The sequence below is a fragment of the Mastigoproctus giganteus genome, chromosome 13 (assembly GCF_048544385.1).
Source record: "Mastigoproctus giganteus isolate SK-2022 chromosome 13, ASM4854438v1, whole genome shotgun sequence".
NCBI lineage: Eukaryota > Metazoa > Arthropoda > Arachnida > Uropygi > Thelyphonidae > Mastigoproctus > Mastigoproctus giganteus.
In genome coordinates this window covers 82,832,103-82,859,212 of record NC_143587.1, presented here as the reverse complement: position 1 = coordinate 82,859,212, position 27,110 = coordinate 82,832,103, and the positions used below count along the sequence as shown (strand labels likewise).

Below are 27,110 nucleotides of genomic sequence, written 5' to 3'. Positions count from 1 at the left end.
AGTGCGCTTGACCACTCGGCTGCGGCTGTCGAGTATTGCTCGACAGCCGCAGTATTTCTGTATTGCTGCATGTTCCAGTAGAAGCAGTGCAAGAATCACTTACACCTCTGTCTGCAGCTGCTATTAATCTGTGTATCACCACACAAGTTAGCAGTTTTCCAATCCATATAACACTGCCTCAAGAGCATCAGTAAATATTTTTTACTCCCCTCCTATTTAGATGTATCCCATCTCTGTGAAAACAGTAGTCTCCTGTTAACAAGCACAGCCCACTCTGAAAAAATTTCACTATGAGCAGTGTATAGCTTCTGCAGGACCAAAATTACTCATCATGTACTCCATCATGCTTTCATCCTGTCATATTTGGGCAAAATTGCAGATACTTCATATTTGGTCATAACCTGTTCACTGTTGCCTGACCTATCAGAATTCAGGAAAGATCCTCATTTGAACTAATACTCAATGATTTTAATTAATAAGATCTTTATTTCGATTGGAGTTAAGTTATTAACCTCCCCAAACAGTTTCCTCAGATCATTCCAATACCTGTGCTTTGCTTTTCTCTCCCCACTTCCGAGAATAGTTAGTGATATTATTTAGATTATTTACTGCTATTGCGTGAATGACTATACTTGCATTCAAATAACTTTTAATGTAATAGAATAGTCTTGAACATATCTAGGGTAGACATGTGACTGCTGAAAACAGTTGGAGAGCTTGTGTGAACTATACCCACTGAGAAATTATCAAAAATGACCCAAAGTTACTTCAATGAGACCGACCACACTCAAAAAGATCTCTCTAAATCTGAAAACAGGAATAAGGGCAGAGTTTCCATTCCTGAGGAACAGTTTATCCTTTTCCACATGTAGCATGACCTTTTTGAACCATTCTCCCTGCAAAAATGAATAATTCCCATGGCAACATTGCAGCCAGAGTTGATTATGATTTCAAAAGAATTTTGGAACCATTATTAACTCTATTTCTCCCTTCCTTCAAGGTGCTCCATGAGAACAGTGACTAGTCATTCTGATTTTATGGGATTCTTCTGATTTTTTGATGCAGTATTCCGTGTCCCCAGAAACATTTTTGTCTTGATTTTCATGTGGAGCTCTATTTCTGAACTAAACATATGATGTTAGCATTAATAATATAGTTTTGTTAATTTAGCATGGCAGTTAGCATTATCATTAATAAATAGCAACCTCATGCATTTTGCAGCTAACCTTATTGAAGTGTGAGGATGTAGTAATGCACCATCATGAACTGTATGTTTGCTTTTTGATGACAAAGTTCAAAGCATAATATGCATGACATCTTTAAGTAGTAAAGGTTGGTGGTCATGCTGATATAAAAGTTTGCTTAAAACAAGCAAAAGTGCAGAGAAAAAACTAACTACAAATTCTGCTCTCTAAAAAAAAAAAAATAATAATGCTTGAGTGGGCCCACCATATATTCCATAACAACCATTGGGTCTTCTGAATTTTTTGGCACCTCCATAGTGGCAGATGTAGTAGTATTGTAGTTTCATCACTGCAGGCAGGACATGTCAGTTAATTGCAATACCTGGATGCAGATAGCAAATTTTGTTCATTTCATTGAAGAGGCACAGTAAAATTACTATTTTTGTGACCCTGTGAGCTGTCTGGATGTAGTGCCCTCCATGGGGCATGATCACATAGTCCTGACTAACGATTCTTCAAAACCAGTCGATTATTTTTTTTTATCACAGTATTCCAATTAAGAATTAAAGTAGTGTTGCCAGTTTTTATCACCTATTTTTTTTTCAGTTTGGCTGAGAAGGTGGTGGTGGTGTGTATTAAGTGACAAAGCAATTAAGGCTATGAATTATCAGTATTGTCTGTAATAGTGTGTATTCTTTGGTTGGTGTGCTTGATGAGAAACCTGTTTCTTGGAGATAAAGTCAGAAATCCCCGACTAAGACTGACTAATTTTGCCATTTTGTGAAAAAAGTTGATGAACAGACCTCCAGTTGAGATAGAATTTGAAACTAGCCTTTTCCATACTCAAAAAACTTGAAAATGTGCCAGTATTTTTCCCCCCTCCGGTTCTTAAGGTCATGTCATCTTCGTCGTTAACCATATGGTGCAAGGAAGCCTGAGGCTTTTGCTGCACCAGCCAAAAAAAAAAAAGAAATTTCAGAGTTACCCTGAGAGAGAGAGAGAGAGAGAGAGAGAGAGAGAGAGAGAGAGAGAGAGAGAGAGAGAGAGAGAGAGAGAGAGAGAGAGAGAGAGAGAGAGAGAGTGTGTGTGTGTGTGTGTGTGTGTGTGTGTGTGTGTCATTAAGTAGAAGGGAATCACCAAGGAAGAGAAGAATGATGATATACAGCTAAGGACCCTGGGTGTGCCAAGCCCATACTCACCAGATGTAAGCCCCTGGGATTATGTCAATGTAGAAATGAAATCTTCTAAACAAAGAGGATCTAGTGAAGAATATGGCTAATAGTTATAAGATTATCTGGCATTTTTTTTAATGTAAAATGTATTTTTGAATTTTTGGGTTTCTGTAATGAATGCTTTCTTATATAAGAGATGATAATTGTACCTGGAATTGGAAATTCTCTTTTATGCAGTTCACTGATTAATAATTTTAATTGAACCAAAAATAATTAGTACTGCTAATATTAGAATGTCTTAGAAAAGCTAGATATAAGAATTATATTGTCATGGTGTTTATTAAATGAGTCCTGGAATTGGCCTGATTTTTCTGGTTCAGAAATATCAGAAGGAAAAAAAAAATTTTTCAGAGTGTTTTGTTCCCGTTTTTTCTTCTTCAGAGTGTTTTCATCTTCAGAATTGTTTTCCCAATTTTCATCCCAGCTTCCAGACTATGGTATATTGAAATGTGTAGCTTGTTTCATTAAACTCAGTTTTGCTAAATTAGTTTAAATTAATGTAACAAATCAAAACATTTGGTATTCACAATTCATATTGGCATTTTTTTTTTTTTTTTTTAGTAATCAAGGGTAAATTTGCAACCATTACAAAAATTTAAAGTGTATTTTAGCTAAGATAGTGTAATGCTTTTCTAAATTTAAGAGAATAATTTTAGGAAGAAGAGTTTGGTTAATAGTAATATGTTAAAATTGTAAAATAGTAATGTGTTGACTATAAAATTGTAATATAGTACTGTAATATGTTGATAATAAAAATAAGTATTTTTTTTTCTCTTCCCAGTTACCTTTAATTCTTGGTGTTATTCTGAATTCCCTGTATGATATCAGATTTAATTTATTGGGTACTGTTTATGCTTCTGTTGGAGTGATAGTGACATCTCTTTATCAAGTAGTAAGTAAAATTATTTGAAATGTTCTTGTTAAATTTCATTGCTAATCCTTTTAATTGTGCTGCACTTATTAGGAATTATGTTTTTTGATTTACTTTAATATTGTCAGCATTCTGTAGCTCTTAAGATTCTAATTTACTAAGTTGCTTTATAGCTTTACACTCTTCTCTCTAATGCACAACCTATTTAACTTGGAAGTGGTGGTGCCAAACTGTTAAACAAATAGTGGCATGGCACCTGACTGCTCCCAGTTTTCTTTTTAATTTCTCTAAAAAAACTTTGGGTGTTTTTGAATTGTCCATGGACTGTACCAATATTTTGGTATACAGTCCAAAGCTTTTCTTAAAAAATGCTTATTGTATATATCTTTTTATTTTTTAATAAAAGAATAAATGTTTTTTTTTTTCATTATTGGCCATTTTGATTATTTTTCAGAAAATCAGAAAAAATATTAATTCATCTGAAAATTAAGAAAACCAAATTAGGCAAAAAATATAGATGAGACTGTATCATTTGATCCATTTTCTAGTTGAAAAGATCATTAAGTTTGCAGAATTTTAAATGTGTGCATGCACATATATTTCTGCTTATTATAAGTACAAATACTTTTAGAGAAAAATCTTAAAAAAAAATATAAGATACTATTGTACAGTTCAGTTTCAAAATTTTATTTGAAATTTGACACACTTCACAATGCATGACATGTGATACCATTTATCTTTCTACCTACAGAATAGCATCCATTTTGAGTGAAATTTGCATTTTCATATTGCATCTTGCATTTTAACTATGTGAAAACAACAACAAAACTTAAAAAACAACTCATGTGGGATGTAGATGTTTACTTAATTTGTGGGAGTAAAAAGGTTAGTAATCCTTAAACTAAAACTAACACAATTCAGAACTTCATAGCAAAAGTCAGTTTATGCAGTCATGCAAATGGGGAGGGAAGTATTGTTTGTTTGTTTTTTGGTTTTTAGGAGCATTAGCAACTAAGGCCATATTGCTCCAGGAATAAGCGGTGGTCATTCCCTGACCTTTCCGCATCCTCCATATTTGTTGGTGACGGGTTCGAACCCCGGTCTAATCAAGAAGCGTGTGCTACGCACTGCTGCTCCTTCCCACCTGGCTACAGAGGCGCCAGGGGACGTATTACATTAACAATGGCACAGCATCTGACACATGAGCATGTGTCAGCATCTGACACATGCTCATGTGTAATTGCTCTGCAAAAACCCTAAGTAAAAATTCAGCAACTATTGCACTAAAAGTTTGATTATATTTGGAAAGCTAAGAGTAATTTCAGATTTTTAATCATTTACCAAACAGTAATGTGAAAGCTCTTTTTTTTGTTGTTGTTGTTGTTTTAATTCACCTCTCAGGTCACCACTGCTCCAAGTTAAAGAGTATGAAGAGAGAAAAGGTTAATTGTTTTCCTTGTCCCATAATGGCCACATTTACCATCTAATTGTACTTCGTACTACAGATTTTTCACTATAACTTTTCTGGTACAATAAAATTGAAGTTAGCAGTTGGTGCTTTATTTTTCTCTTGTGCTGCCAGTTTTATTATTATGAATAGTACTGGCAAATGTTGCAAGGAAGCAAGCTTATATAGCATCAACCAAAAAAAAAAAAAAAAAAAACACTACCCACCTCATCTGTCTATCTTCTCAAATAATATATCTATAATTCTTTCTTAAATTTATTCAACATACACACTTCCACTACACCAGATGGTAGTTTGTTCCAACAGTCATTTACTCTGTAGCTGAAAGCAAATTTTCGCACATGTATCCTACAACCATCCTTTTTCAGCTTTGTTTATGTTCCCTTGTGTACTTTGTCTGAGAAAGAGAATACCATTATTTTTAAGTTTACTCAATTCATTTAAAGCCTTAAACACTTCAATCAAGTCTCCTTGCAAGTGCATAGTTTCCAGTGGTGTAATTTGCAGAACTGAAGTGTTGTGGTAAGAGTATCCCTTTATGTTCTTGACTAATCTGGTTACTCTTCTGTACACCCATTCCAAGATATCAATATTTTTCTTAAAATGGTCCTGCTAAACCTGTATGTAATACTCAAGATGTGGTGGCCTAACCATTGCCTTATGCAGTGCAATAACCACATCCTTGTCCCAGATTCCCCATGAGCTGTTCTAGCAGGCTGTGTCCCACTCTGCTCAGAAAAGTTCATCTTGACCTGTACAGTTAGCCCTAGATCTCTTTTGTTCTTGATTGCCTTGAGTGTGCTAACACCTGATTGGTATATCATTCTGGGATTATTGCTGCCCATCTCTTGATCCATAGCAGTAACTTGCCCCAGTGCCACACTGCTCCAATTTTACAGCAGTCATTTATGAGAATGTGTCAAAAGTTTTACCGAAGTCAAAATTATTATTTTTATCTCAGTTCCTTCGTTTCATAGCTAATCAGATTAGTCACACTGGGCCCCCTCCCCCTTTACTTAAAGCAGCATGGAGAAGTCTTGGAATAAGATTTGAAGATGGGAGATTATATACATTGTTCTTATATCAACCAAGGATAATTGGCAGTATTTTATCCATGGTGTTACATGTTCTTATTTCTTTTCATTTCAGTTTGTTTGCTGACAGTGCAATCTTTATTTTTTGCAGCATGATTATCCAATGATGATTCAGTTTTTGGGTATAGTATGAACCAAAATCAACTAGTCATAGTGTAAATAGGGTACCAAATATTTTTATTTGAGAAAATGAGTTGAACATTTTTAGTTTGTAGAAAATCATATATTGATTTTGGCCTTTGAGAATAAATCCTGTTGATGTGAATGAATTGCATTAGTAAATGAAAATTGATACCATTTACTTAGATTATTTATACCATGATAAAAATCATTTGCTATTTAGTAATATGTTACAGTGCCTTCACTTTCAAACTGGATTGAAGTCAGGTAAACATAAATAATCTGGAAATGTGCAAATGTATCCCCAGTTCACAAAGGGGAGGATCAAAGGGTGAGACAAGTAATTACAGACCTGTTAGTTTAACTTCTATTCCTGGGAAAATAATGGAGTCACTGGTTAAAGAAGCATTGCAGGATCATTTAGACAGGACTGCAATAATAATTCAGACACAGCATGTATTTGTTAAGGGGAAGTCTAGCCTGACCAATTTGATTGGATACTATGATGTGGTCACAAAGGTACTGGATACAAAAAATAATTTTGATATCATATACTTGGATTTCAGGAAAGCTTTTGATGCTATTGTACATGGAAGACTGCTGTACAAATTGGAGCAGTATGGCATTATGGGCAAGTTACTGCATTGGATGAAAGGCTAGTTGAGTGGGAGACAACAGAGAGTGGTAATCAGTGGACACTGCTTTTTAAGGATTAAGTTTATTAGTGGAATACCCCCAAGGTCTAGTGTTGGGCCCATTGTTGTTTTGTATACAGTAAACCCCCGCTATTCGCGGGGGGTTACGTTCCTGAGAAATGTTGCGAATACCGAAAACACGAATACTGAGTTATGGCTCCCATAATAATAAAGGGGTTCCGTTCCAAAGTATGAAATATATAAGAAAAAACTAGTCTAAAATTTTGTCTATGTATGTATTATATGTACTTTCATAATATGAATGTGTACATAGACAGTACATAGTGAAATGCAAGCATATGGCATCGAAATGAAAATAAGAAACAATTTAATATTAAATGTAATATTTATTAGAAATTTCAAACCAGCGCCTTTGCTAGCAAAAATACTTATCCCGCCAGTGCTATCACCAGTTTCGCTAAAGTGTTGATAAAGGAGTTTTGCCTCTTCATGAATGATGAGTGAACTTAACGGAATTTTATTTTGAGTTCGGTCTTCTATCCACAGATTTAAATTTTTTTCCATTTTTTCTAATTTAATGTCACGAGTTACAGACCAAATTTTTGAAGCAATTAGCGTGTTTTCACGGACACTACGGCGGATTTTTTCTTCCGATTTCTTGATTGATCGTACCGTTGACTCATTGATTTTATAATGTTTTGCCACTGAGGAGACACTTTCACCATTAGAAATTTTATCTAATTACTTAATTTTATTCGCTAATATCATCACCTTCTTTGATATTTTCACTTCTCTTGTTATTCGTAGCCATATTTTTGTAGGGGTTAGAAAGAACTTGTCCACAATAAAGTCACTTTCTTCCGTTAACACACTCGAAAAAGTCTGTTTTACACTGCAAAACGGTAGATTTATCATTTTTGTAAGCATATCAATTTATAAATTGATAAATTTATTCAATTTATAAGCATATAAATTAAAAGCAAACGACGAAACCTTCCATAACAAGTTCATAACACATACTGAAGAAGGATTAGCGAGAAACATCCACGTTTGCAATTTTGTCATCCCTTCCCCCCCCCCCCACTTAGCGCTGTTTTGACCGGGAAAGATAATTTTAGCCACGCCCATGTTTTTTTTATGGCGGAAAATATTCACGGCACTTTAAAATTCACATTTTTTAGGTTTCATTTTATATTAAATCGGCGATCGCGAAACCGCGAATACAGATACCGCGAATAGTGGGGGTTTACTGTATTTATCAAAGATATTGATGAAGGTTTAATCCTTGGCATATCTCCAATCTGCAGAAACCTTGCCTGAATGTAAAGATGCTCTCATAATTATGCCTAAAGTTTTGCTTTTCTTCTTTTACTTTTTTCTTTCTTTTACTTAACTTTTAATATAATTGGATATATTCCATCAGCCCAGGTGCCTTATTTACTTTTAGCTTCAGAAATTTATCATCCACTTTCTCTCAATTATCACAAAATCATTAACTCACAATTAGAATTTGATGTTTCTAGTATTTCCCATTCCTGTGAACTTCTTCATTGGGATGAGGAATTCATGTGAATCCCCCTTCCCTAATCCATATCTCTAATCTGTATATGAATTAATGATTCATATGAATGTGGATGCAAAATATTTATTCATTTTGTGACTATTCTGAACAAGATCATCAGTAGTGTTAACATCAGCAAAGAATTCTTTGATACTATTCTTTGCATTATTAGACATAGACCTCTTATATCTAATCCTTGAACAGTATCCTGTAACTGGTATAAAAGGCTTAGTAGTTTTTATAATTACTTCCCTGAATCCTTTAGAATTTGCAGTTTGTAACATCATAAATTTGTCCCAATTAAAAAGAATTAATGAACTGTTGAATGTTTTCTCAATGTGCTTCAATGTTATTCTGCAGTCTTGCATGATCAGGTCATGAATGGCATCCATATTTGCAGGTGTTGACACAGTAACAGGGCTCCCACTGCAGGGTGTGCATCTTCAACTCTATCTCATCCATACTTACATTTTTCAACCCAGTTTTGGGCTGTGTTGTATGAAGGACAAGGTTCCCCTAATGTTTGCTGCATGTCTTCATGAATTTCTTTTGGTGACATTCCCTTTAAATAAAGGTACTCAGTGACTGCTTGATCCTCTCAACAGTTGCCATTTTCATTTAACTTTCACACTTCAATTCCCTCTATAAAGGAGAAAAATATAGTTACAAATCTGAAATTTTTTGTGACCACACAAGAAGAGTCACAGCACAGGTCGACCTGTCTTTCATGAAGAAAAAGTGAATCAGAATTACTGATGCCACTTTGAGTCATTGATGCCTAGCATTAAATAGCTTACTATGTTTTTAGCACACCAGAGAGAAACAAAACAAAAATCAAAAGTGACAAGCAAAGATTAAAAGATAGTTGGTCAGATATGACATGGAATTTTCGGACCAGTTGATCCACAGTGAAACAATCTCGTGATGAGTGCTTAAGTGACATTTGGCATTATAATAATCAGTGACTGCACACTGGCACTCACCAAGCCAAATATATGTGAGATGTAGGGTTGCCAGACATCCTTTATTTCAAAGGAGACAATCCTTTATTTTAGCCAAACTGTACTTGTCCTTTATTGAAATGAGAAAGGACACAATTTGTCCTTTATTTTCATTTTGCAATGCCCGTGCCTCGTAATGACAGTGGCAGATTTTTGTACAGGCATAGGAGACGTACGCTTCAGACCCCCACATGTGCAGGGCCCCCCAAACTGACAAAAAAATTACAATTTCATTTCAAAGTTTTAGCTCAAAACTTTAACAGGGGATATGTCAAAAACCCCCTCAAATGCAAAATCCGCCAATGAGAAATGAATCATAAAGAGATAATCTTAACCTATTCTAGTCTCTCCAGCTCATATATGTAGTTTCACGAACACCATGTACTTAACTTCATATGTCTCAATGAAATTATATTTTTTTGACAAGGCATAAAAACTTGCCCCTGTGTGGCCATGATCTCATTTTCACGAAAATTGTGTGACTGATAGATAATAAAATTGTAGGTATCAGAAAAATCACTTTTTATAATATGGAATTCAATGGCTTTGTTTAAACTGTTTTTCCTTTAACTTCACAAAGAAACATTTATGTATTTCATTTGTACAGGTATGGGCACCTACATATGTCATGATATATGCAAACATATTTTGAAAACATTTTATATTTTAGCTATCAAAAATGGAATTTTCCCCAAAAAAGAAGAGGGTTTGTTCTTTAACAAAAATTGGGAGCAAGGATACGAATGGCTAGCTTCAACAAATGATCCTCATGAGGCGACATGTGCAGAAATGTATTTAAAGTTGGTTATATGGGCATCTTAGCAGTTACTTAGCATAAAGACTCAACAAGCTCATAAATTGGCTCAAAAATTGGCAAATTCTTCAAATCTTGATAAGTATTCTTGTGGAAAAAGAATATGAAAGAAAAGGATTTAGTTACTGCAGCTGAAATAACTCTTATTTATCATTCAATTAAGCATCACCATTCTTATAACTCATTAGATTGTAAATGAAATTAAACTCTAAACTTTACAATGATTCAAAAATTGCACCAAAAAAGAGATTTAATTTTAATGAAAATACCCCTTTTTTGAAACTCAGCAAATTAAACTTTAAAAATGATTGTCCTAACTATGACTCATTTGTTGAAGTAGCAGAATATTTTAAATTAATAGAAAAACTAAAGTTGGATACTGAAAACAAATTATGAAACTGTGTCAACCTCTGAAAAATTTAAAACTTGTTTCTGTACTTCAAGTCAATAGCATTTAATTTTGAAAAGTGTTGATTTTAAGCTTTCAAATATTTTCAAGGTCATTTCTTATGTTTTTTCGGTGCCTGGGACTTCGGCAAATTCAGAAAGGATTTTTAGTGTAATAAACTTGAAGTGGAGGGATGGGCAAAATAGATGTTCAGTTTCACTCATAAAAAGCGAACTAATGATCTACTTCAATTTTAAAGATAATTGTTCAGATTTTTCTGAGAAAATTAAAAATGATGCCGAAGTTCTTAAGGCTGCTTGAAGTACACTTGGTCGTCGACTTACGACCTATGCGACTTACGACCGGCCGCACTTACGACCACAAAAAAAAAATAATAATAAATAAATAAATTAATAATAAATCAGGAAATCACTACTGGTGACACCCACAATCCAGGTAAGGAGGCACATCGATGACGGGAGGCCTGAAGACAGCACCAGGCACATACACCCAGTCGCTTTCAAGTATCTGTTGCATGTGGTGTATTAATTAAAATTCTACTGAAATACGCATAAAATGTTTAGTAAAAGGAAAATGACTTCATCTACATATACGCCAGCTAAAAAGTCAAGGAAAACTATTGATTTAGAGTGTAAAGTGAAAATTATCCAGCAGTATGAAGGTGGAAAGAAAGTGAATACGATAGCATGTGACTTGAAGTTATCACATTCCACGGTATTGACGATACTTAAGGACAAAGAAAGAATTCGGGAAGCTGTGAAAGGTTCTGCACTTATTAAGTCTACAATTTTAACCAAACAACGACAGGAACCTATCCATGAAATGGAGAAATTGTTGTTTATGTGGATGGAAGATTTAATACAAAAAAATACACCCATGAGCCTTCACACAGTGCAAGCAAAGGCTAGAAGTTTGTTTCAGTTTAAAGTCACGCACCGCAGACGATTACACAGAAGATTTTCAGGCTAGTACTGGGTGGTTTAAGCGTTTTTAAAAAAAAGATATTCTTTGCATAATGTCTCTATAAATAAACATCTCCTACCTCAACCCAAGAACATGGCCCTGACGATGCACAACCCAGCACAATCAAAGATTGAAAATTGATTTTGTAAATTTTAATTTACAAACATTTTAGATTGTATTTTTGTGTTTACAGTACATTATGTACAATAAAATTATAGATTGTAGTTTTGTTTTTTTATAAACAGTATGAATAATAAACCAATTAAAATGTAGAGAACATTTGAATTTAACCTCATAGAGAGAGAGAGAGAGATAGCCTAGGCGTAGAAACGAAGGTATATTCAGTATCGCTAAGTAAAAGATAAAAACATTACTGTATTTAAAATGAAAAATAAAAGATTATAAAAATAAATCATAAAGATGATAAAAAGATTAGAAAGGTTAAAAAATACTGTTAATAAATATATGGCCGACATACGACCAGATCGACTTACGACCTGTCAGTCAGAACGGAAGTCGGTCGTAAGTCGACGACCAACTGTAGCACAAAATATGTTGAATGTGAATGATTTCTAGCTATTAAACCAGTATGTTTTTTTTTTGCTTTTTTTTTCGCTTATCTAAAATTACTTTAACTTGATGCTAATTAATGCACTAAACGTGCATTAAAATATTTGGATCAATTCATGCTTTTTATATCATCTATATTGTTCATTATCCTTATATATCAATCCATATCCTTCCCCATAGAAAGCCATGGTTTACCATTAAATATTTTAAATTCTAAATTAAACTAAAATTTGTAAATATTTATAGTTAATATGAAAACTATAATTTTTAAACCAAAATCTAAAAAATATAAACAAATTATTTAATTATTAATTAAAAAATCATTCAATTTTCCTTTTTTGGGGTGGGAGGGGGTAGAGTGAGTAGTTGGAGAGTGGTACCATTAATTATTTTTGAGTGTCCTTTAATCTAGTCATAGAAATCTGGCAACCCTAGTGAGATGTGACATTCTTGAAATTACAAATGTATTTTCCATTAAAAAAAAAAAAAGGAAAGAAAAAAGAAAGTGTGATAGCTATTTTTGTTAATATGTAATCAGGTCATATAAAGACATTAATATATCCAACATTGCACTAAACAGAAAATCATTGTTGTAGAGTATTTCAAGTATTTAAAGAATTAAAATACTTGAGTACTACTAGTGATGATTATTAAGTGCTAGTAATTTCTATAACTTTTTTTTGTTTTGTTTTTCAGTGGGTAGGAGAGAAGCAAAAAGAATTTCAAGTAAATTCCATGCAGTTACTGTATTACCAGGCACCACTTTCTACCACTTTACTTTTATTATGTATACCCTTTGTAGAACCCCCTTGGGTATCTGGAGGATTACTTTATCATAGTTGGTCATTGTCTGACTTGGTAAGTGAATTTTGAGAATACCAAAGAAGTGTATAATAAAAGATGTTAATACAGGAATCCCTCCCCAACCATGGTTTGTCAGCCATGGATTTGAGATAGCACTTTGTTTTTTGGTTTAAAAAAAAACAAAAACAAAGGGATAAGAACCTATCTTACTTGTTATTGTGCATTGGTTGAAAGGAAAGACAGAAGAAGCTTGCTGACATTAGTTTTCACGAAATACATATTAGCATTAGTAGAGGCATATGATGCAAGAAAGCAAGCTTATGCAGAATCAGCCAAAAAAAAAAAACAAAAAAAACCCACTTCCATTTCACCTCTCTGTTCATTTGAAATACCTGTCCAGCTGAGCCTTAAATTTATTTAGGCTATCAACTTCCACAACAAGGGATGGAAGTCTTCCATCAACCAACTACCCGCTGACTAAAGACAAATTTCTGCACATCTAGCCTACATCTGTCTTTCCTCAATCTGAATTTATGCCCTGTTAGATAATTATTCTGAGCAAGAGGAAGAATCCCATCGGCATTGAGCATGCTCAAACCATTCAAACCAAGGCTTTATACACCTCTATAAGATCACCTCGCTGGTACCTATTCTCCAGATACTGTAATTTGCAAAACTTAAGCCTTTCTTCGTAAGAGCAATCCTTTGTTCCAGTCACTAATCTTGTTGCCCTTTTCTGTACTCGTTCCAGCAGCTCTACATCCTTCTTGAAATGAGGCCTCCAGACCTGTATACAGTACTCAAGTTGTGGCCTGACCATTGCCTTATACAAGGGAATAATCACCTCCTTATCCCTGCTAGAAAAATTCCTGTATATCATTGACAAGACACCATGGGCTACTTTTGCAGCCCGTCTGCACTGCTCAGAGAACTTCATATCTGCCTGCACAATTACCCCCAGGTCCTTTTCATTCTCTACCACTGTAGAGAATGAAAAGTAGTACCACAGAGTTGATACGTCACTCTGGGGTTGCTGCTTCCCATATGTAGTATTTTACGTTTGTCAATGTTAAACTTCATTTGCCACCTCAGCCTATCTGCTCAACTTTTCTAGATCCTGTTGCAGCAGTGTACTGTCATTAGTGTCCTTAACAACCCTGCCAACTTTTGTATCGTATGCAAACTTGGACATTAAGCTTGATATACCATCATCAATATCATTTATAAATTCAGAAAACAATAATGGACCCAACACTGAACCCTGAGGGACTCCACTAATAACATTAGTCCATGATGAGCAGTGTCCATTGGTTACCACTCTATCTTCTCCCCTCTCAACCATCCCTTTATCCCTAGCAGCAATTTGCCTCCAATGCCACACTGTTCCAATTTGTGCAGCAGTCTTCCATGTGCAACAGTATCAAAAGCCTTTCTAAGATCCAAATATATAATATCAAAGTTATTCCCTGCATCCAGTTCTTTTGTGACTGCATCATAGTATCCAATCAGATTGGTCAGGCAAGACTTTCCCTTAACAAAACCATGCTGTGTCCGAGCTATAACTGAAGTCTTGTCTAGATGATCCTGCAGTGCTTCTTTAATCAGTGCCTCCATTAATTTTCCTGGAACAGAAGTTAAACTCACAGGTCTATAATTACTTGTGTCAGCCTTTGATCCTCCTTTGTGAATTGGGGTCACATTTGCACATCTCCAGTCTATGGGTACCTCTCCTGAGTCCAAGGTAGCTTTCATAATTATGGCTAAGGGTTTGCTTACTTCCTTTGCTGCCTCCTTTAATATAACTGGATAGATCCCATCCATCCCAGGTGCCCCTCTTGTGTTTATCTTCAACAATTTCTCCTCCACTTTACTCTCATATGAAGGAAGGGTGTTCCAGAAAGTTGAAGGGATAAATGAAGAAGAAGAAAAGTTGGCTCTTTGAGTTTGAAGTTGGACAATAAATGGATATTAAATGAATATAGAGCCAATTCAAAGGAAAAATGACCATGGAAGTATTTATAGAAATGCATGCAGCAGAAACAGAACATCTATGAGACAGAGTGGAGAGACTTTGTAAGAGATGAATCATTAATATATTTTTTTAACCTAATTGCCTTTTTTTGAATAGAGGTCTGTAGAGGTCTTTTTTGAATAGAGGTCTAGAATCATGAGAGAGGTTTTGGGGGTATCACCAGATTTGAAATTTGTACAGAGTGAGTAGTTGTTTTGAAAAAAAGTAATACCGAGAGTGAAAGAAAACAGTTTTTTTCAGATGCAGAAGCAGCAATATTTGTGATGTGTTTATGCCAAGAGAGATTAGACTTCAGGGTATGTGATCTTGTCTAGAAATCTGAGTGTCATCGAAGATTAGCTTAGGAGGTGTAGGCTCCTATTTGCAAGATATAAGACAAAACTGAGTTTTAGAAAGATTGAGTTATCCTTCATTATCCAAATAAGTTATCCTTGCCCCATTGGAGAGTACTTTGAGATCAGCATTTAAGGAGTTGGTAGTGGATATTTTCATTTTCATTGTATTCCACCTTCCAGTTTAAGAAACCAACATTGGTATGGAGATTTTTCAAACAGTAAGGTGGAATATAGTGTGCTATCATCGGCAAGACTCTGGATACGGTTTACAGTCAGTGGAAGAAGGTCATTGATATATATAGTGGGAGAAACTGAACCTTGGGGAACACCAGCATTAATGGAGAAGTTGGAAGACAGCCATCTGCCATTACCTGCAGTGAGTGGTGAGAGAGAAAACTGGTTACTCAATTATGAAAACCAGTTGGCAAACCATAAGATGGAATCTTATTTAGTTAGTTAGTGTTAGTTTGTTTAAGGGTTTTATGGTGTCAGCCTATTTAGAAAACCATGTCAAACATGATCAAAGGCCTTAGAAATGTCAAGTGCGGCTGCTTTAAGTTTTTCCAAACTTTTCTATTGAATTTGCCCATAGAAGGGTAACATAAGCCAAAATATCACCTGATGGAATCCATATTGGCAACCATTGATCTGATGGAAAGTTTTGAGATATTTTAGGAGATGGCAGTTAATGCAGTTCTCCTTTACTTTGGAAAGCATAGATTAAGTACAATGAGGCAATAATTGAATGGGAAGGGTTTGGCACCCTTTTTTATGGATTGGCAGGATATGAGCAAATTTCCAAGCAGAAAGAAAAACACCAGTGGAATAAGAAAATTTTTAAAAAGGTGACAAAGAACAGGAGTAGGCACAGGAGCACTTTTAGAACAAGTGAGAAATATCATCAGGATCTGGAGCTTTCTTGGCATCAAGATTGTTCAAAATTGTTCTGATGCCCTTTTGATGGAAAACTACAAGGGACATTGAGTGGAGTGTACTGGGAATGGTAGGAGGTGGTTTACCAAGATCATCACCAAGAGTTAGAAGAAAACTATGATGCTAGTAAGTCGGCTTTATCTTTATCTGAGAAGACAATATAATCATCAGTTTTTAACAGAGGTGGGAGCACATTCCATTTTTTTTCCATTTTTATTTACACACACACAATTTTATGTACATTCTCAAAATATATATACATTAATTTATATACAAGATTTATATACAGCAAAATAAATCAGCAAAATAAACACAGCTCCTCGAAGACATTCCTTTCTTCATTAAGGAATGTCCAAGAACGTAAGTGGTGTGTGTGTGTGTGTGTGTGTGTGTGTGTGTTTTACCTGCATCAAGGGTGGCTCCTAGGCCTGTACCTCCACTGATTTCCTTGTAAAAATTCTAAATAAACTTTTTATTCCTTTTCAGAAGGTCTTTCACAATTGTTTTGCTTCAATTCTATCCAAAAATCACTGTAAAAAGCATGTTTAAATTTAAGAATTTTCAGATTTATATGTATTCCAGTAAGAATCTCCATGTCCCATCCAGGATGAAAAGTTGCATAGAGTTTTGGAATTATTTAAGATTGGATTAACCGTAATTCCTAAAAAAAAATCTACCAGGGACAATGCAAAATTTATTAAAATTAAGTAATACAAGGATGTTCTTCTATACTGAGTTTCAGGTGAAAGGGTCCAATAGTAGCTAAGCCAAATTTCTTAAATTTTTCCATTTTGTTCAGATATTTGAAACGCTCTAAACAACTTTATTTGCTATTTTTAAAGCCATATTAATTATAGATGGTGCTAAAGAACAAAATGGAAGTATTTAACATGCACGGAGAGTGGGATCGATGGATGCTGCTCTTCATGGAGTTCCCCAGGTTGAGCCCACTGTTGTTTTGTGTATCTGCCAGTGATATTGATGAAGGTATGTTGGGCTTAATGTTGACGTTTACAGGTGGTACAGGGGTTGGTGGGGTTGTTAATGACAGTAATAGCATTGTGCTGCTGTAATTGGATCTGGAAAATTTGGGCAGATGGGCTGAGTGGTGGCAGCTAAGGTTTAATGTTGACAGGTGTAAGGTGCTGCGTGTGGGTGGAGGTAACCCCAGAGAGGTGTACCAGCTGTGTGGTGCTGCACTTGGAGTGGTGGAGGGCGAAGGGGATCTGGGAGTGGTTGTGCAGTCAGATATGAAGTTTTCTGAAGACAGGCTGCCAGACCAGGTCATCGGGTGTTGTCAATGATATACAGGAATTTTGCTAGTAGGGAAAAGGAGTGATTATCCCTTTGTATAAGGCAATGGTCAGGCCATGTCTTGAGTACTGCGTACAGGGTCTGAAGGCCTCATTTTAGGAAGAATGTAGAGTTGCTTGAGCATGTACAGAGAAGGGCAACAAGATTGGTGAGGGGAATGAAGGGGTTCTCTTACCAAAAAAGGCTTAAGTTCTGCAAATTGCAGCAGCTGGAGGGTTGAGCTTGCTAAATTCTGATGGGATTATTCCGCTTGCTCGGATTATGAACCTGAGGAGGAATAAATTCAAATTGAGGAAACACAGTTATAGAATTGATGTGTGGAAATTTGCCTTTAGCCCCCAGGTGGTTAATTACTGGAACAAACTTCCATCTGTTGTTGTGGAAGTTGATAGCTCGAATAAATTCGAGGAGGAACTGGAACATACTTTTATAATTGGGCTTTTTTTTTTTGGCTGTTGCTACATAAGCTCATTCGCTTGCTTTCTTGCATCACATATAATACTATAAAGTGCTCTCCTCCATTTTGTGTGATGCCTCCTTAGCCAGGTGTGAACGAGCAGCAGTGCGTAGCACACACGCTTCTTGATTAGACCGGGGTTCAAGCCCGTCACCACCAAATATGGAGGATGCGGAAAGGTCAGGGAATGACCACCGCATATCCCCAGAGCAATATGGCCTTAGTTGCTAATGCTCTTAAAAACCAAATAACAAACAAACCATTTTGTGAACAGAGATGCCATTTCAAGTATATAAAAGTGACAGACAAGCTGCTAATTATATCATCTATTTTCTCAAGCAACTAACGTAGGTGCTCTAACGTGGTGTCTGTTTCCATAATACTAAGATGTTATTTTTCAGATCCGACGAACCAAAACACGTATATATTTTATCAACTTCTCAGCTATTGGATATCTATTCGATTTTGAATTTCAGTTCTTAGCTCAAGTATTTTCTTAAAAATCAGTTCTGCAAAGGTCTGGAAAGTCTCATAGTATGTTTTGTTCTCTAGTAGTATTTTTACATTCTCCTCAGCTAGACCTGGAACCTGATTAAGCAGCAATACGCGATGGTCTGTATACTGTGGACAAACTAGTAAAATATGGATCCAGTCCTCCATTTGACCACAGTTGCAAAAAGGATCTAGCTCCAAACCTCTATTGAAAAGTTTTGGCCCTCAAAGATCCATATCCTGTTAACAAATACGCTGTAAACATACTTGGTGCAACCATGAAATGGTAGGTTGAGTTGAAGCAAACTCAACATTTTCAATATACTTCTTTGTGACTTCACCATGCACAGACTCATTCCATCTACTTTGCCAAATACTGACCACCTCACTCCATAATATTTTTACTTCTGTCTTAAAATTATTAACTGGTTCTGTTGTAATTCCATAATAGATACCTACAGTCCTTTCTTAAGTTTATAAGTCATGCCCGGTACACAAAGGGGAATGTCTTTGTGTGTGCACGATGTAAGGAATGTGAGGAAATCAGGCGCCAACTCAGCATTGTCATGGGCCTATATGAGAGCTTGAAGGACAGGGTGGATGCCCTCGAAAGATTTAAATTGAGTGGCCCATCAAACTCTCAGTTGCCCACATCAGCGCCAGAGCTTGCACTTGAACTTCACGCAACACAGTGGCACCCCCCCCTCCCCAAGGCAGAATGTGCTGGTCCCAACAGGAACTATTAGTTGTCAGTGACTCTATTGTCAGAGAAACAGGGAACATATTGTGCAAGGTGAGTATGGGCTTGGCACACCCAGTGTACTGAGCTGGATATCATCTTTCTTCTCTTTCTTGGTGATTCCTCTCTCTCTCTCTCTCTCTCTCTCTCTCTCTCTCTCTCTCTCTCTCTCTCTCTCTCTCTCTCTCTCTCTCTCTCTCTCTCTCAGGGTAACTCAGAAATTCTTTTTTCTTTTTTGCCTGGTACAGCAAAAGCCTCGAGCTTCCTTGCACCATATGGCTAATAATGATAAAAAAAAAAGGAGAGATCGAACAGAACCAGGGTATGTCTGCCAGAGGAAAAGGTTGAAGGGCAGATATCATCTTTTAAGGGCACAAAAGGTGATATTTTTGTACACATTGGCACTGATATTAAGAGTAAGAGACCGGCGGAATTACTTAATGAGTATAGGTCAATGTTGACAAAAAGCCGTGAGTTAGGGTTCATTTGAAAGTGTCTGCGATTCTGCCCAGACACGATAGGAGGGAGTATATGATGAGGCCTTGTCGATCAATTTGCCCCTGGAGAGATTGTGTAAGGCTCAAGGGGTAGAATTTTTTCTCAGCCTGGTCTGTGCTTGATAACAGGAGAGACTGCTTCTACAGGGATGGGATACACTTAAATAGAAAGGGTGCAAGAATATTTGCTGATGCTATCGAGGCAGTGTTGGGTGGGCTGGAAAACTGCCAGCTTGGGGGGATACATGGACTAATAGATTAACAGTAGCCAATGGCAGAGTTGAAAGCGATTCTTGTATTGCTTCTATTGGAATGAGCAGCAGCCTGGAAAACAAGGTGCAGGGCATTTCAGAGACTGCTGGGAGTCATAGCGGAACAAGTAAATACATGGGCTGTGTAAGAGTAGCTAAGAATTAGAAACAGGTGCATGTATACTTGCATGTACACCAGTGCTAGAAGTTTGGTAAATAAATTTGATGAATTTGAGGTATGGTCAAAACATCAAAGGCAGATATTGTTGGGATATCAGAGATGGTGTCACACAGATATAAGGAATGCAGAAATGGAATTTGGGGAGTACAATGTGTATATATTAGTTATAATGGTTATGCTATTAGTTAAAAAAAGACATAAAATCCAAGGAAGTACAGCCAGTCGGCATGGCTGAACAGTGCAAAGTCGAGTCAGTTTGGTACGACATAAGCACTGGGAAAGCAAAATTGAGAGTAGGAGTGTGTTATAGGCCTAATGAATCCGATGAGTATAATAAACAACTGTACAGAGAAATAGTGGGCCAGTAAATCAGAGTATCTTATAATAATGCTGTATTTTAATTTCCCAGATATTGACTGGAATTTGTGGGTTGGTTACTCACACACTAGCAATGCTTTTGTGGATTTATTGGATGATAGTTTTCTACAGCAGCATGTTCGGGAGGCAACTAGAGGGAGTAATACTCTTGATATGATTATCAGTAGTGATTCTTCATGCATTACGAATCTGGGTAAAGGAACCAATAGGTGGCAGTGATCAGAGTGTGCTGAAGTGGGATTTACTCAAAGAGGTAACTACCATCAGGGGTAAAGGGAAGGGTTTTTGCTTTCATAAAGGCGACTATGGTGCTCTGAGACAGTATTTAAATTCTGTACGGTGGGACCAACAGCAAATTCAAAATGGGAAGCCTTCAAAGAATTAATCTTGGAAGCTACTAGTCTTTTCCTACAAACTAAGAAATATTGTTCAAGGTTAAGGCCTAAATGTCGGATGAACTAATGAAACATGTGGCAGAGAAGAAAAATGCATGGGATACATATAAATTAATAGGTGACACGGAAGTCTACGATAGATATAAGCTAGTCTGTAACCAAGTCACAAAGGAGGTTAGGCAGGCAAAGGCAGATTACGAGAAATCTTTGGCAAAAGATGCAAAGAAAAACAGCAAAGAGTTCTTTACTTATGTAAACTCTAGATGGAAGGGGATGAATCAGATTGGTCCACATGATATCGATGGTTCAACTGTTGATGATTTTGCTTAGGTAGCTAACAAAAGAAATGAGTATTTTGCATCTACATTTACACATGAGGAATTATTCAGGAAGGGGAATGCCAGAGGTGAATTAAACTGTGGCAGTGAGCTGGATGATTTTGTAATAACTAAGAGCAAAGTGGAGGAAGAAATTGTTGAAGATAAACATAAGAAAGGCACCGGGGGGGTGGATAGGATCTGTCCAGTTATATTAAAGGAGGCAGCAAAGGAAATAAGCAAACCCATAGCCATAATTATCAGAGCTTTCTTGGACTCAGGGAAGGTACCCATGGACTGGAGATGTGCAAATGTGACCCCAGTTCACAAAGGAGGATCAAAGGGCAACACATGTAATTACAGACCTGTTAGTTTAACTTCTGTTCAGGGAAATTAATGGAGGCACTGGTTAAAGAAGCACTGCAGGATCATCTAGACAAGACTTCAGTTATAGCTCGGACACAGCATGGTTTTATTAAGGGGAAGTCCTGTCTGAAAAATTTGATAATTGGATACTATGATGCGGTCACAAAGGAACTGGATGCAGGGAATAACTTTGATATCATGTATTTGGATCTTATAAAGGCTTTTGATACTGTTCCACATGGAAGACTGCTGCACAAATTGGAGCAGTGTAGCATTGGAGGCAAATTGCTGCTATGGATAAATGGATGGTTGAGTGGGAGAAGACAAATAGTGGTAATCAATGGACACTGCTCTTTGTGGACTAATGTTATTAGTGGAGTCCCCCAGGGTTCAGTGTTGGGTCCATTGTTGTTTTCTGTATTCATTAATGATATTGATGATGGTATGTCAGGCTTAATGTCCAAGTTTTCAGACAATATAAAAGTCATCAGGGTTGTTAATGACAGTAATGACGATACGCTGCTGCAACAGGATCTGGAAAAGTTGAGTAGATGGGCTGGGCTGAGAGGTGGCAACTGAAGTTTAACATTGACAAATGTAAAGTACTGCATATGGGCAGCAGTTACCTCAGAGTAACGTATCAACTAGGTAGTACTACACTCAGTGTAGTGGACAGTGAAAAGGACCTTGGGGTAATTGTGCAGGCAGATATGAAGTTTTCTGAGCAGTGCAGATAGTCTGCAAGAGTAGATCATAGTATCCTGTCAATGATATACAGGAATTTTTCTAGTATAGATAAGGAGGTGATTATCCCCTTGTATAATGCAATGGTCAGGCCACACCTTGAGTACTGTATACAGGTCTGGAGGCCTCATTTTAGAAAGGATGTAGAGCTGCTGGAATGAGTGCAGAGAAGGGAAACAAGATTAGCAAATTTAACAAAGGGTTGCTCTTACGAAGAAAGGCTTAAGTTTTGCAAATTACATTGTCTAGTGAGTAGGCATCTGCAAGGTGATCTGATTGAGATGTATAAGGCCTTAAATGGTCTGAGCAAGCTCAATGCTGATCAGATTATTTTTGCTAAGAATAATCGCCTGAGAGGGTATAAATTCAAATTGAGGAAAGACAGTTGTAGGATAGATGTGCGGAAGTTTGCCTTTAGCCAGCGTTTAGTTAATTGCTGGAACAAACTTCCATCTGTTGTTGTAGAAGTTGATAGCTTAAATATATTCAAGGCAGAACTAGACAAACATTTGAAGCAAGTGGATGGGTGAAATTATATATATATATATTTTTTTTTGGCTGATGCTACATAAGTTTGCTTTCTTGCATTGTGTGCCTCTACTAATGCTAATGATCTTGCCTAGAAATCAGTGTCATTGAAGATAAACATAGGAGCAGAAGAATTCTTTTTGCGAGATATAAGACAGGACTGAGTTTTAGTTGGATTGAAATGAACTAAGTTATATTTTACCCACTAGAGAATTACCAGAGCTCAGCATTTAAGTAAGGAATTGATAGTGGATATTTAAGAAGTTGAAGCTGTTTGTGCAGTGCAAGGTTTTTCAAACTGGAAGGTGGAATGCAATGTGCTATCATCAGCAAAACTATGGATAGGATTTCCAGTCAATGGAAGAAGGTCATTAATATACAAGAGGAAAAGAGTGTGAGAAAGAACTGAACAATTGGGGGAACATTAACATTAGTGGAGAAGTTAGAAGATGGGGAGTCATCTACCATCACCTGCAGTGAGTAGTCAGAAAGGCCTGATGTAGCCGAGTGGTCAGGAGCATGAGTGCAGTACCAGACATTCTTTGAGTGGACGGGTTCAAGCCTGTGACCTAAATACGATTAAAGTTTGTATTTATGATATACTGTAAACTCCACTGACCTGGTGGTTGTTCCGGAGTATAAACAAGAAAACTGGATACCCAATTACAAAAAACAGTTGGCAAGCCACAAATAGGATGGAAGCTTATTTAGAAGATCTTTATGCCAAACATGATCAAAAGCCTTTGAATTGTCAAGAGCAACTGGTTGAGTTTTGAATATTTCCATAGATGGGTAACACTTATAAAATAAATGCAACAAGGCGTAATAAGTTACAGATTGGTAATATACTATAAAGTTAGTAGTGAAATATCACCATATATTTAACTGTAATGGAAAAAAACTGCAAAAGTAGTATAAATGGCATTGATTTAATTGTATCTCATATTGTGACTATTCTTCACAATGAATTACCATGTATTGCACTACTTCGAATAAGTAACGCTTCACCAATAGAGTCCTTTCTATTGGTGAAGCATTACTTATTCAGAGTAGTGCAATACTTGGTAACTCGTGAAGAATAGTCACAATATGAGATACAATTAAATCAATGCCATTTATACTACTTTCGTAGTTTTTTCCATTATGGATAAATATTTAAGGTGATATTTCTTTTGAAATATCACCATAAATTTTTTTTCTTTTGAAATTTTTGAAATATCACCATAAATAATTATGGTGATATTTCACTGCTATCTTTATAATAGATGGGTAATGTAAGCTAAAATATCATGAGTGAATCAATTCTGATGAAATCCATACTGGCGATCATTGATCAGATGGAAGGTTTCTAGATAGTTTAAGATTTGGCAGTTAATTGATTTCTCTGTTACTTTAGAAAGAGTAGAACTAATTGCAATGGGCCGATAATTGGATGGGAGAGATTTGTCAACCTTTTTAAGAACCGGCTGGATATGAGCGAATTTCCAAGCACAAGGGAAAACACCTTTGGAATAAGAAAGTGAAAAAAGGTGACACAGAACAGGAGTAAAATAGGAGCAGAGGTCTTAAGAACAAGCGGAGAAATATCATCAGGACCCGGAGCTTTCTTAGCATCAAGATTCGTCAAAATCCTTCTGACATCCTTTTGACGGAAGACCACAGGAGGCATTGAATGGAATATACTGAGAATGGTGGGAGGTGTTTTACCAATATCAGCAACATCATATGGGTAGAAGTAACCCCAGAGAAACGTAATGTAGTACCAACTGTGTGGTACTACATTTAAGGTGGTAGAAAATGAAAAAGACCTGGGAGTAATTGTGCAGTCAGATATGAAGTTTTCTGAACAATGCAGACAGGCTGCCAGGGCAGGTCATGGAGTTTTGTCAATGATATATAGGAATTTTGCTAGCAGGGAAAAAGTGATTGTCGCTATGTATAAGGCAATGGTCAGGCCATGCCTTGAGTACTGCGTACAGGTCTGGAGGCCTCATTTTAGGAAGGATGTAGAGCTGTTGGAACAAGTACAGAGAAGGAAAAGATTGGTGAGGGGAATGAAGGGATCCTCTTACCAAGAGAGGCTTAAGTTCTGCAAATTGCAATGGCTGGAGACTAGGCACCTGTGCGGTGATCTGATTGAGGTGTATAAGGCCTTGAACGGGTTCAGCATGCTGAATTCTGATGGGATTGTGCCACTTGTTCAGATTACGAACTTAAGGCGGCATAAATTCAAATTAAGGAAAGACAGAGGTAGAATAGATGTGCGGAAATTTGCCTTTAGCCAGCGGGGGGTTAATTGCTGGAACAAACTTTCATCTGTCGTTGTGGAAGTTTATAGGTTAAATAAATTTAAGGAGGAACTGGACAAACGTTTAGAGGGAATGGTTGTGTGATTTTTTTTTTTTTGGCTGATGCTGCATAAGATCATACACTTGCTTTCTTGCATCACATGCTACTACTACTGGGAATGGTGGGAGGTGGTTTACCATACCAACATCATCAATACATGAGTTGGAAGAAAAATAGGATGCTAGCAGGTCAGTTTTACCTTTGGATAAAGTAGCAATAGAACCATCTGGTTTTGACAGATGGGCAAAAATTGTGGCCAATAGCTTTGGCAAAAGACCAGAATGCTCAACTACCATTTGGACAAAAAGCAAGTTTTTTACTCTTAGCCTGTTTGAAATCTAGTTTGGACTGATTAACTGTTTTACAATCGTTGCACGCTTTGGTGTAGGCAGAAAGTGAACCTACAGATTTGGATACAATTCTTCTCTTGAACAGACTTAGCACATTTATTGGAAAACCAAGGCAAGATTTTAAGGTGGAATGTGGATTGCACTGACACGATCTGAGCAAACTTTGACTTCAAAAGATTTGAAACAGTAATCTGGCCAAGGAAAAGAAATCTCCCAGAACATCCCATTTGCATTCTTGTAATCTGAAACAACACAAGATTGAGAATGCCACTAGAGAAAGATTCGAGAAGAAACCATCACCAAGTTGTGATCTGAGGTGGCTAGAGTACCACTTACCTTGTCTGTCTATTTAGAAGGGATGTTTGTGAGAAAAAGATCAAATGCGTTGGCTGCGTGGTTAGGGTTGTCTCGTATTATGGTAGGTAAGTGATCAAGCTGTACAAGTTCATTAGGAATTGCAAAAGCCTGAGCATCTCGACCAGCTGGGTTTGTGTGACTAGAAAACAAAAGCCAATTGGAGTTGTGAACATTAAAATTACCAAGGGAAATTGCCTCTTTATTAGGAAAGTTGAACTGGAGAAAGTCAAGTTTCAAAGAGAGGAAGTGAAAGAGTTCGAAGTGAGTAGTGGAGTTGGGAGGAAAATAGTGGCAACAGATGAATTTTACAGAATGTGGTAGAGAGATTTTAAGCCAGAGAAGATTGAAAAGAGGAGATTCCAAATAACTGTTTCTAGCAGGGAATATATTACAATGGATATATGCAAAAGTACCACCTCTGAAGTGAAAGGAATCATACAGCAAATAATTTAAATAACTGAGATGAGCAATGGTTAAATCAACCAACAACTCAGATCCTTCCAGAAAAAGTATGCGGGGTTTGGCAGACTAAGTGGAAATGAACGTCGAGATTAGAACTGAGACCACTTATATTTATTAAATGAACGAGGATGTGTTTGGGAGGTTTAGAATTTTTTGTAGATAAGTTTGTTTTGTTATTTTGACCATTCATGGTATATTCAGAAGAAAAGGTGGTGAGGACTTGCTGTATGGAGTAATGAATTTTTGGATAGGGCAAACACATGGCAAGAATATACCCAGCTCCTTGATATAATGTTGCTTTGACGATGCCCCCACATACACACTACTCGGACTCCCTCTAGTCACTAGCTGGCAGTGTAGAGGCAGCAATAATATACATTAGCTGATCTGTAAGCCTCTTAGAGAGTTACCAGTTGGTTTGGCCTGGGTCTGTATAGCTGCCAACTGCATATACCGTTTTAGAGGTGTACCCTCAAAATAAGGAAGATTGGATCTCGCCATGATGTCCATCATAACCCCAAGAGACATCAGTCATACTGCATGATGGAATAAATGAGGAGTTTGTCGGAGCTTTGCTCCGACAAACTCCCCCATCAACCCCCCCCCCCCAAACTGGAGGCTAAACATGGGTTCTACCACTTCGAGCCTCTAATAAGCAAAGTAGTGGTATTGCACCAGTTGATGAGAATCAGCTACTACCTAGTATTGCCTGGTAAAGGGTGGCATTCCTGCATGCCAATTCCTGCATGCCAAGTGGTGGCATTCCTGCCCACACCTCAACCTCTACTATCGTTGGTTCACACCTTGGTGGTCACCTCCAGTATGCTAGGTGCTGCGTTTCAGGACTTGCACATGGAGTTTATACTCAGGGTTACTAACAGTTCCA

The 27,110-nt window shown here is 36.8% G+C and overlaps 1 protein-coding gene across 2 annotated transcripts in view; it reads left to right on the top strand.

Annotated features, from left to right (window-relative positions):
• The window catches only part of LOC150076224 (solute carrier family 35 member E3-like), a 113,377-nt gene that overhangs the window by 37,629 nt on the left and 48,638 nt on the right, over positions 1-27,110 (top strand). The window contains exons 2-3 of one of the 2 annotated variants that reach the window (XM_090387148.1): positions 3,198-3,308; positions 12,640-12,801. In XM_090387148.1, coding sequence (XP_090243274.1) covers positions 3,198-3,308; positions 12,640-12,801 — 273 coding nt within the window. The remainder of the gene's footprint in view (positions 1-3,197; positions 3,309-12,639; positions 12,802-27,110) is intronic. The other variant, XM_090387149.1, reaches the window with a different exon arrangement.